Raw genomic sequence first — 12746 nt, 5'->3', positions numbered from 1 at the left:
GGTTGGAAGGATAGGATAAACTAATGATTAGTATGTAAATTATAAAGAAAATGATTGTGGTAGGATTGTAATATATGGTGTAAAATAATATTATGTTTGGTAAGATTTTTAAGTGTAGGATAATTTTGAATTTTTTGATGAAAAGACAAAATTGCCATTCCCCTTCGCGACGGCGGCGGCGGCGGACGGCGGCCGAAAACGGCAGGCGGGAGGCGGCGGCCAGAAATGGCCGGCCGAAATTTCGACCGGCGCCGGAAATATTCGGCGTCCGGCGCCGGCGCCGACGGTCGGCCGGGGCTCGGCCGACGGTACGTCGGCGGTCGGCCGGCGGCGATCGTGGCGGCGGCGGCGGCGGTCGGTGGCGGAAAGTGGTGGTGAGTTTGAATATAAGAGAATGGTAAAATTGGAAAAATAGGAGGTATTAAGAGTTGGATAAATAATCCTAGGGGGTGAGGAGGTATTATTTTAACCTACCTAATATAACCTAATAATTCATATGAGGGATTGACTTGGTTAAATAATCACGCGTACCAAACAGCTGACTAGGTATGATAAAATAATCTATCCCGGCTAATCATCCGAACCAAACGCGGCCTAAATGTATTATTTTTGGGCTTTTTTCCTACATAATCCAAAACAAAGTCATCCTCTTCTTCAGATTGTATTCTACACCTTCCAATGTTCTATATTTCTCACAATATTAAGAATGAAACTATTATAGTAACTATTTTTAGTAGGTTGGTATGTACATATTTTTATTACTAAAATAACCCCTTTTTATTAATTTTAATTTAATATTTCATGTATATTTCTTAAGATTTAACCCATGTAAAAGAAAATATTGCCCTGATTCTTCTACCCAATATTTAATTAGTGGACAAAATAATTGACTTTATTTTCTAACTCGTGCAATGTGCATAGCCAAACATTATTATTAGTTCATATGAAATATTTGACTTCAAAAAACCAGCTGGGAAAAAACGTTCACTACATCTTCTTGTTATCAACAAGCGGCACAGCTTCACCTGGAATTGAGATGCATTTGGTGACATTCGATTCTCCGAACTAGGTCCACGATTAGAAACTATGTCTCTCGTCAAGATTGCAATAAAAATCTTGACAAAATTTGAGCGCGAAAAATGCCGGAATTCAAGATCTCTTACGGGGTTGTGGTGGCTGCGATGCTGAAGCGGTCTCGGCCGTGAGCCAGTGTACAAGGTGGTGGTTGAGATTTAGGAATGACAGAGAGAGAGATGAATACTAGATTCAGTTGTTGTTTTTATCAAATCATGAAAAATAGTATTTATAATATCTCAAACTTTAAATTATAGTCTCATTAGGATTCTACACAATCTAGTGTTTAATCCCTCGAAAGCTCTATGTATATCTTCTCAATTTTTAAATAAAATACTACACGATATGATAATTATTTAATTACCAACTCAACTCAAGTATCTAGACGGTCTAAAATATTCCTTGAGATTAATTAGAATCGTGAACCCAGTTAACGGATTTTCTACTCATTATTTTAATTTTAAATTATATTTTCAAATAATATTATTAAAAAGAATAATAATAAATAATGACGATGATAATATTAATGATATGAATAATCAATAATAAATAATAATAATAATAATAAATATTAATTACATTAATATGAAATAATATTATATTAAAATAATAGTTATATAATAAGAAACAAATTAATAACGAATAAGAAATAAATTTATCTAGCTAATAAGGGCAACAATAGCAAGAAGAAGAATAAGTCGTGACAAGAAATACATGAACAATAAAATAATAAAAATAATGAATAATAAGAGTTAAATTTATTATTATTATTATTATTATAAGAATAATAAAAAATAATTCACCTACTAATTTATAAGAGTGATAGCATTATGAACGAGAAAAAAAAATATGCATAGTAAAAAAATAATTAAATTATTAAAATTTATATCAATGTAATAATTAATATCATCATCTAATTATCATAGACAATGTTAACTAATTATTATTCCTACCCGTTATTACAATTTTTTTTATTCACAAAAACTCAGGTGAAAATATACAACAAGTCAATTTTCATTATTGGAAAATAATATTTAAAATGTGTGTATTGAATATTTGAATGTTGAATATTTGAATATTGAAAATAAGAGTTGTAAATATTGAAAATTAGTGTGTGATGATGTAGGTAATGATGTATTTTATTTTTGGATTATTTGTAAAGATTTCCTATAAATAGATCTCTCATTTGTGAAGAAAATCACAATTGAGTAGAGAGAAAAATATTATAAAGTGTGTAGTTTGGTAAATTTTGAGAGTTTAAGATTTTTACTTTTTACCATAAATTTTTACTTTTTCACAACACGTTATCAGCACGAAACTCTAAAAGTCCTACATACTTTTCCAAGCTCCAAACAGAAGAAAAAGGTAACAAAAATAATTATATTTATTTTACTGTTATTTATTTATTGTGTATTTATTTAATATACAATATAATGTTATTATTAGAAATAATAAAAATAAATTTTTCATAAACTTGTTATAAATCCTGGGAGGATGTTAAGACGACATCCCACACTCCCGGTAAGGGATACGACAAGTATAAAAGCCTATAAGGTTTTTAAACAAAATAAATTATGACACTCATTATAATATTATGATATGATATACATAATTATTTAAACATGTCTAATATTATATATATCATATTATTACCATAAAATTATACAAATACATACCTTTATTTTTTTTGTACCCCAACGGTCATAAATGTTAAAAAACGGCTAGTTTTTGCCCTATAAATATGATCTCACAAACACATTCCATCACTCCAACTTTCTCTTCTTCTCTAAAAATTATTCATCATCAAATTTTTCGAAGAAAAAAGAAGATGGCTTTCTCAAGGATATTTTTAATTATTTTGGTTGTCATACTCACGAGTCTTGTATTTATCGGAGAATATCCTCCTCGTGCGTTTTCTTTATTTTTACAAATACTTGTACTTGTTGTTTATCCGTTACTTTGTATTGCAATAATTATTAACTAATAAAATGCATCGTAATTTTTTTTAGTACCACCATGTCAAATTTAACAAAGCTCGAATTTGTTGCGCTCGACATCACGGGAAAGAATTATATGCCATGGACTCTAGATGTAGAAATGCATCTTGAGTCATTGGGTCTAAGCGAGATCATTAAAGAAAATGGCATATGCACGTCACAAGAAAAGGCAAGAGCCATGATATTTTTGCGTCGACATCTCGACGATGGATTGAAATGTGAATATCTGACTGAAAAAAATCCCATGGCTTTGTGGAAGGGATTAAAAGAAAGATTCGAACATATAAGAGAAGTTATACTTCCGACCGCCCGGGATGAATGGAATACATTGAGATTCCAAGACTTTAAAAAAGTCAGTGATTACAATTCGGCGATGTATAGAATAATCTCGCAATTAAAATTTTGTGGACATGAGGTCACAGAATCTGAGATGCTTGAAAAAACATTTTCCACGTTTCATGCATCAAATATTACTCTACAGCAACAATATAGAGTACGTGGATTCGCGAGATATTCTGAACTCATCGACTGTCTTCTTGTGGCGGAAAAAAAACAACGAGCTATTAATGAGAAATCATCAGTCCCGACCCACTGGATCAACAGCATTTCCAGAAGTAAATGCTGTAAGTAAAAATGAATTTAAACCTGGAAATCCAAAATCAAATTCAAAGACAAGGTTTTGGTCGAGGTCGAGGTCGAGGTCGTGGACGTGGACGTGGACGTGGAATTGGCCGTGGATCGTGGTCAAGGCCGTGGTTTTGAAAATAATCGAGATAGTTATTTTTATAACTCATCTCAAAAGAACGTCCCAAACCATCCACAGAAAAGGCATCATGAGAATACAAGTGTTAATGAGAAGCACTCAAAAAGATATGAAAGTTCTTGTTACAGATGTGGTACTCCAGGACATTGGTCCAAAGTTTGTCGAGCCCCTGAGCACCTTTGTAAACTTTATAAAGAATCATTAAAGGGGAAAGAAAAGGAGACCAACTTCACTGAACGCAGTGACCGTTTGAGTGATTCAACTCATTTTGATGCTGGTGATTTTATGAATGATTTCTCTGGAAATGATCAATATGTTGGTGGGATAGAAATGAACAATATTGATGCTGCAGATTTTCTCAACGATTTCTATGAAAATGAACAATATAATGGTAGAATATAAATGTACAATAATCTATTTTTCATGTATTCATAGAATAATGTTTTTTGTGTTATATTTAAATATATATTGCAAGTAATTTATTTCATTGCATATTTTTTTGAAGTTCAAATATGGAAAATGCTATGAGCAAAGCTGAAGTTTGCATACCCGATAGTGGTACAACGCACACTATCCTCCGAGATAAAAGATATTTCTTGGAACTAAAACCAACAAAAACAACGGTAAATACAATATCAGGTCCTGTAGACTTGATTAAAGGATGTGGTAAAGCACAATTTTTGTTACCTAATGGTACAAAATTTTTGATCAATGATGCTTTATATTCACCACAATCGAAAAGAAATTTGTTGAGTTTTAATGATATATATTCCCATGGGTATGATACTCAAACAATGAATGAAGGGAATGAGAAATATATGTGTCTTATCACATATAAATCAGGAAAGAAATATGTGATTGAAAAACTACCAATGCTCCCTACTGGATTGCATTATACACATATAAGTCTCATTGAATCAAACATGGTAGTTGATAATTCTTCGATATTAACCAATTGGCATGATCGATTGGGACATCCTGGTTCAACAATGATGCGAAGAATTATAGAAAATACACATGGTCATCCACTGAAAGACCAGAAGATCTTTCAGAATAATAAGTTTCAATGTAAAGCATGTTCTCTTGGAAAACTTATTATAAGACCATCACCAGTCAAAATCCAAACTGAATCACCAATGTTTCTTGAACGTATTCAGGGTGATATTTGTGGACCAATCCATCCACCATGTGGACCATTCAGATACTTTATGGTATTGATTGATGCCTCCAACAGATGGTCACATGTATGTTTATTATCAACTCGAAATATTGCATTTGCAAGATTACTTGCTCAAATAATAAAATTGAGGAATCAATTTTCCGATTATACAATCAAGAAAATTAGACTTGATAATGCTGGTGAATTTACTTCCCAAACTTTCAATGATTATTGTATGTATATGGGAATCATTGTTGAGCATCCTGTTGCTCATGTACATACACAGAATGGATTGGCTGAATCATTGATTAAACGTCTGCAAATGATTGCTAGACCAATGATTATGAAAACAAAGCTCCCTATTTCTATATGGGGACATGCAATTTTACACGCTGCTTCATTAATTCGCATCAGACCAAGTGCATATCATAAATACTCCCCATTGCAGCTTGCATTTGGTAAAGAACCAGACATTTCTCATCTGAGAATTTTTGGATGTATGGTGTATGTGCCTATTGCACCACCGCAACGAAAGAAAATGGGACCTCAAAGAAAGGTTGGAATTTATATCGATTATGATAGTCCATCAATCATTCGATATCTTGAACCTCAGACAGGCGACGTGTTCACAGCACGTTTTGCTGATTGTCATTTTAATGAGGAAATCTTCCCAATGTTAGGGGGAGAACAGAAACATACCGAAAAGGAAATTACATGGTATGTATCATCATTGTTACATCTGGATCCAAGAACAAAACAATGTGAAAAAGATGTACAACAAATTGTACACTTGCAAAGAATAGCAAATCAAATACCAGATGCATTTGCTGACACAAAAGGGGTAACTAAATCATATATACATGCTGCAAATGCCTCTGCTCGAATTGAAATTCCAAAGAAACAAATGGAAGATACTCATGATGTCATTAAACGCCTGAAGCGTGGAAGGCCAGTCGGTTCCAAGGATAAAAATCCTCGAAAAAGAAAATTCATAGAGAAACACGATGATCACAAAATAAAGAATGACGTTTCTGAAGAAACACATGATGATCACAAAATAGAGAATGGTGTTCCTGAAGAAACACATGATGATGAAAATGTTCTGTCAGAACTACAAACTGACGAGAATCATGAAATCTCTATCAATTATATTAATACTGAAAAATATGGAACCGAAAAGATATAGATGAAATTGATGATATATTTTCTTATAATGTGGCAATCGACATCATAAATGATAACGAAGATCATGAACCAAAATCTTTTGGTGAATGTAAAAATCGGTAGGATTGGATAAAATGGAAAGATGTCATCCAGGTTGAATTAAATTCGCTAAATAAACGTAATGTTTTTGGACCTATAGTCCTTACACCTGAAGGTGTAAAACCTGTTGGATACAAATGGGTTTTTATTCGAAAGCGAAATGAGAAAAATGAAATAGTAAGATATAAAGCTCGACTTGTTGCACAAGGTTTTTCTCAAAGGCCTGGAATTGATTATGAAGAAACGTATTCTCCTGTGATGGATGCAATTACGTTTCGGTATTTGATTAGCTTGGCGGTATCTGAAAATTTAGAAATGCGTCTTATGGATGTTGTTACAGCTTACTTATATGGATCACTTGATAGTAATATATATATGAAAATCCCTGAAGGATTTAAGATGCCTGAAGCACAAAGTTCAAAACCCAGGGAATGTTATTCTGTGAAATTACAAAGATCATTATATGGGTTAAAGCAATCAGGTCGAATGTGGTATAATCGACTAAGTGATCACTTGATGAAAAAGGGATATGTAAATAATTCAATATGCCCTTGTGTTTTCATTAAGAAAACAACATCCGGATGCGTAATTATTGCTGTATATGTTGATGATTTAAACATCATTGGAACGAATAAAGAAATTCAAGAAGTTGTGTCATACTTGAAGGAAGAATTTGAAATGAAGGATCTTGGAAAAACCAAGTATTGTCTGGGTTTACAAATTGAACAAAAAGAATGTGGAATGTTTGTTCACCAGACAAATTATACAGAAAAGATCCTTAAACGTTTTAATATGGATAAAGCAAATCCTTTAAGTACTCCAATGGTTGTTAGATCATTAAACATAGAAAAGGATCCATTCCGTCCATGTGAAGATGATGAAGATATTCTTGGTCCAGAAGTACCATATCTAAGTGTCATCGGTGCCCTTATGTACCTTACAAATTGTACAAGGCCTGATATATCTTTTGCCGTGAATCTGTTGGCAAGATTTAGCACATATCCAACAAAGAGACACTGGAACGGAATTAAACATATATTCCGTTATCTACGAGGAACGACAGACTTGGGACTTTTGTATTCAAAAGATGCTAATCCAAGTATAATTGGTTATGCTGATGCTGGATACTTATCTGATCCACACAAGGCACGTTCCCAAACTGGATATGTATTTACTCGTGGAGGCACTGCAATATCTTGGCGTTCTCAGAAACAAACGCTCGTAACAACTTCATCAAATCATGCCGAGATTATTGCACTACATGAAGCAAGTCGTGAATGTGTGTGGTTAAAATCAATGACCCAACATATCCAAATTTCATGCGGATTATCATCTGATGAGAAGCCTGTGATACTATATGAAGATAATGCTGCATGTGTTGCTCAAATGAAAGAAGGATACATAAAAAGCGACAGAACTAAACATATTCCTCCTAAGTTCTTCGCATTCACCAAGGAGCTTGAGAAGAATAGATGTATTGATGTTCGTCACATTCAATCAAGTGAAAACTCATCAGATCTCTTCACAAAGGCACTTCCTACGTCAATATTCAGAAAGCACATATATAATATTGGGATGCGCAATCTACGAAATTTGTGAAGAATTGTTCATGTCAACATCAGGGAGAGTTTACGTGACTGCACTCTTTTTCCCTTACTATGGTTTTTATCCCAATGGGTTTTTCCAAGTAAGGTTTTTAACGAGGCAGTACAAAAACACGTAATGAAGACATCATCGTATCATGATCATCATCACAAGGGGGAGTATTGGAAAATAATATTTAAAATGTGTGTATTGAATATTTGAATGTTGAATATTTGAATGTTGAAAATTAGAGTTGTAAATATTGAAAATTAGTGTGTGATGATGTAGGTAATGATGTATTTTATTTTTGGATTATTTGTAAAGATTTCCTATAAATAGATCTCTCATTTGTGAAGAAAATCACAATTGAGTAGAGAGAAAAATATTATAAAGTGTGTAGTTTGGTAAATTTTGAGAGTTTAAGATTTTTACTTTTTACCATAAATTTTTACTTTTTCACAACATTTATAACCACATTAAAAAATATTGAATTTATCCTTTAATAATATGAAGGAATGAAGGGCAAGTAATCTCATCAGTGTCAACGGTGGTTGGCTGGAAACAAGGCCAAAAGTCTTGCTGATATTGAATGAATAGGCATAAAATCATGACCGAAAACGACGGTCCTCCCAACTTTGCGGGAGGTCAATCCAAAGCTACTTATTTCATAATTAATAAACAATTTAATTAAATACACTTGATCGACTCCATATTTGTTTGTATGCATTGATCATTACAGGTTTGCCAACCCACTAATTATTTGATTAGAAACTAACATAAATCATAGTTAAAAATCAATTTAATGTATGAGTGGGTCACATGTGAGACCGTCTCACGGATCTTAATATGTGAGACGAGTCAACCCTACCAATATTCTCAGTAAAAAGTAATACTCTTAGCATAAAAAATAATACTTTTTCATGGATGACCCAAATAAGATATCCGTCTCACGAATACTTTCGACATGTGAGATCGTCTCACACAAGTTTTTGCCATAATGTATTTAGAATGACATTTATGTGTCTATGTATATTTAAAACAATACTTAACCAATAATTTGATTCACAAACACGGAGAAAAAATATTAGAATATTGATTATTTTTTTCTCTTAATTTTACAATAATAATTAGACTTAAAAAATAATTAAGCTTTCCATTAACCATAGACAATCCCTTTAACATTTTGAGTATAGGCAAAAAAAATGATCACAATTCTTGATAGACATGAAGGCGGGCGGATAAATCCAAGTGACGTTTCATTGTCTGTTTCGCCCTTCGGATTCCGACGACGCACCCATTTCAATTCATTTGTTAAATGTTTATATATATATATATTAAATTGTTATGTACATAATTCAATTATAAATTTTAGCCAAATCTGTTACCGACTTATGGTTGAAATTAATTTATGTGGTCTGAGATTTGAAATGCCAAAAACACACAGTAATATTAAAAACTACATTAAGAAATTTTGATTATTTTTAGCAAAACTCATGCGTCGAATATTATTATCATCTAAATTTTCAATTCAAATATTGAATAATCTGAATGTAATTTTTGAAATTTTAAATAAATGTTCCTCAACCACATATATAAATATTTCCCAATATACGATTAAAATACAAATGATTTCTTTAACCAAAAAAGGTGTAGGTAGACCGTACGTAGCGTATAGCTTGCGGCACAAACTTACCCGACATCCTATGACTGACGGTTGGCAGCCATCTTCACTTACATAATAACAAAATAAATACCCAAACTCAGCGCTCTCAGGCCAAACTCCAAAGGTTCAGATTGTCACCGCTGCCACCGCGATGTCAATCTCCGCCGCCATGACTTCCTTTCCTTCGCCGCCGCGCTCTCTTTATATCCCCCACCGTGATCGCCCCAATTCCGACTGCTGCTTCTCCCCTCCGCCGGCCTCGCTCAACCTCAAAACCAGCTCCTTCCTCTCACTCTCTTCAACTCCCACTCCTCGCCGTCCACTATACATCTACTTCTCTATCAATGCCGCAGCTACTGACAGCGAAATCAACACCAACTTGTTTTCCGGGGATGGAAATGGTGGGATCGGAGGCATCGGAGGCGGCGGCGGCGGAGGAGGAGGAGATAGTAACAGTGGAAATGAAGGAAATGACGACAAGAATAATAATAAGAACAGGGAAGAAGCGTTAATGGTGTTGGCGGAGGCTGGGAGGAGTCTTCAGAGCTTGCCGAAGGATTTGAAGGCGGCCATAGAAGACGGAAGAATACCCGGATCGATTGTCTCCAGATACTTCGATCTGGAAAAATCTGGTTTTCTTTCATGGCTGATGAAGTTTGGAGGATTCAAGGAGAGACTGCTGGCTGATGATCTTTTCTTGGCTAAAGTTGGCATTGAATGTGGCGTCGGGTTATTCACCAAGGTACACTAAAAAAGGAAAAGAATTCTCCATCTGTTACATTTTGTTCTTGGTCTATATATATATATATATATATATATATATATATATATATAGTGTGCATTCTATATACATTTGATCTGTTCAACAAATCCATCTTAAATTAGTCGTGTCATCTTATCTATCCTCATTCGAAATTCCTCGTGATGCTGATCATTTAATATGATCGCTTTATTTCTATGCTAAAAGAAGTTTGTGCTTGGTTGAAAGGTTTTTAGGATATACGTACTGGAGAATAACAAAACCACAACAAGAGTTGAAAACAAGTCTACCTGATTCTTTTCGCATGCATGAGAAATGAATGGGGGAGTTAAGATTTTGTATTTTACTATGGTCTGTGGATTGTGTAAATATTTTGATGTACATTTGTGTGTGCGTGACTAACAATGCTAGCTGTAGTGTTTTTACATGTTTCATTTTACAACTTTGTTCCAGTATATTATTGTATTCAATCTTCAGTGGCAAGCATATATATGCTTGGTAACAAATAATATTTCTTGGCTGGTCTAGTAATTGTCATGCATATTCTTTTCCTAGACCGCTGCAGAATATCAGAAAAGGAAGGACAAATTTTTCAAGGAGCTGGAAATTGTTTTTGCTGATGTGGTAATATGACAGCTTCTTCTAATGGATATTTTCTATAAATTAATTTGCAGTTGATACTGAATCTATTCATCTCCAACTATGAATTGTTTATTTATGATAACATACTGAATTACTAGACCTACGTTTGCATCTAACCATCGGCTATATTTTCTGGTGTTATGATAAGCACTAGTTTTTGCAAACAGAGTTTGAATCTTGACCTTATACTTCAAGTTTGTTGTGCGGCCAGGTGATGGCTATAATTGCAGACTTTATGCTTGTATATCTTCCTGCTACAACTGTTTCTCTTCGACCTCCACTTGCACTAAATGCTGGACGCCTTGCTAGGTTCTTCTACAGCTGTCCTGATAACGCCTTTCAGGTGAGTTTGCTTAAAATTTCCCAGTTCTTATTTGTGATTTGCGTGAAATCTTTGATTAAATCTCATGTGCAGGTTGCTTTGTCCGGAACCCCATTTTCGTTGTTACAGAGAGTTGGAGCAATAGCGGTAAGAATATCTAGTTTTCCTCTTTCTTGGCTTCATAAAAATTAATCAATATCATCTTGTCATGATTTTTTTGGTCAGCGCAATGGAGCAAAATTGTTTGCTGTTGGTGCCACTTCATCTCTGGTAATTTCATCAATGAAAACCTGGCGTTTTCTATAGTATCCCTAAAATATATATCTCCAATTAGTACTTTTTCAAGTTCAATATGACAATGGTTCTTTACTTTATAGGTTGGTACTGTAGTGACAAATGCATTTATAAATGCTCGCAAGGCTGTCGAGCACTCTGCCGAGGATGAGGTTGAGAATGTCCCGGTTATATCAACAAGTGTAGGATATGGCATCTATATGGCCATATCCAGCAATCTTAGGTATATAAATTATTTTTTAGTTCTTGATGTGATATTCTTGTACAAAATGACAACGATAACTTTAAATCTTTATCCATCATATTTTGTCAAACTCTAGATACCAGATGGTGGCTGGTGTTATCGAACAACGGATATTGGATCCCATGCTTCATCAACACAAGTTACTGTTGAGCGCTCTTTGCTTTGCTGTTCGAACAGGCAACACTTTCTTGGGTTCATTACTGTGAGTTATTAACCTTTTTGTAGCACTCATATTCTAATCCTTCCTCACTGCGATAAAACTCCTAAACAGTCTCGAATTTTTGTGCAGATGGGTCGATTATGCTCGGTTAATAGGAAGCCAAAAGGCTTAGTGATCAGAATTCTAACTATAAAATCGTCAATCCATGCTAAAGTTAAGAAAGTTAATTGTGAGTTTGTCCTTCATATAATGTCCCATCAGAAGAGTCCTTTGCTGGTAACCAAGTATGTCACATGAGTATGGTTCGTGTGTCAAAATCGACAATCACAATGCTCTTCATCAAACGCATCATTAGCTTGCAATTCTTTGATTTTCTTAGATACAAGTTGTGAACAATAATACATAGAGTAATTTGTGCCGCTGTTTCTGAATTATGTAGCTAATAATGGTCTAGTAATCTTCTTTTTATGAGAAAACCAAGTTCATATATGGAGAATTGGATTGATGTTGATTGTTAGCTCTCTCACTTTAAGCATAAAGTAGAAGTAATTAAAAGCATAAAGTACTGCTACAGATTCTTACTACTACGTTACTTATTATCTCAACGGAGACAAAATAATCAAGTACTTGTATGACCCTCAATGGTTCAGGGATACAACTAGCCGTGGGTTCACAAATCTTTGTGATTCAGGACATAATCATTTATTCAGGCTTACCCTAATTTGCCCCATTTTACGTATCAACAATTGATCATGAGAATGTCAGAAATCATATTTTTTATTAAACCCATCGAATCATGGTAAGAGCGTCTAGTAGCATCG

The 12746-nt window shown here is 34.0% G+C and overlaps 1 protein-coding gene across 1 annotated transcript; it reads left to right on the top strand.

Annotated features, from left to right (window-relative positions):
• The first annotated feature begins 9598 nt into the window (after nucleotides 1-9598).
• Nucleotides 9599-12438, top strand: LOC142537192 (protein RETICULATA-RELATED 4, chloroplastic-like). Its single transcript, XM_075642746.1, has 8 exons — nucleotides 9599-10245; nucleotides 10819-10887; nucleotides 11117-11248; nucleotides 11321-11374; nucleotides 11453-11497; nucleotides 11605-11744; nucleotides 11842-11967; nucleotides 12055-12438. The coding sequence occupies exons 1-8, from the start codon at nucleotides 9655-9657 to the stop codon at nucleotides 12095-12097; spliced, it is 1200 nt and encodes a 399-aa protein (XP_075498861.1). The 5' UTR covers nucleotides 9599-9654; the 3' UTR covers nucleotides 12098-12438.
• The last annotated feature ends 308 nt before the right edge of the window (nucleotides 12439-12746 follow it).

The sequence above is a fragment of the Primulina tabacum genome, chromosome 2 (assembly GCF_025594145.1).
Source record: "Primulina tabacum isolate GXHZ01 chromosome 2, ASM2559414v2, whole genome shotgun sequence".
In the NCBI taxonomy this organism is placed as follows: domain Eukaryota; kingdom Viridiplantae; phylum Streptophyta; class Magnoliopsida; order Lamiales; family Gesneriaceae; genus Primulina; species Primulina tabacum.
Note: the sequence above shows the minus strand (reverse complement) of the source record. Positions and strands in the feature narration are given on the sequence as shown.

Excerpts from the sequence above, each read along its gene's own strand:
- LOC142537192 (XM_075642746.1), top strand. The coding sequence starts at position 9,655 with ATGTCAATCTCCGCCGCCATGACTTCCTTTCCTTCGCCGCCGCGCTCT. Across the intron at positions 10,888-11,116 it reads AAATTGTTTTTGCTGATGTG|GTGATGGCTATAATTGCAGA; the intron begins GTAATATGACAG and ends TTGTGCGGCCAG. Across the intron at positions 11,375-11,452 it reads AGAGAGTTGGAGCAATAGCG|CGCAATGGAGCAAAATTGTT; the intron begins GTAAGAATATCT and ends TTTTTTGGTCAG.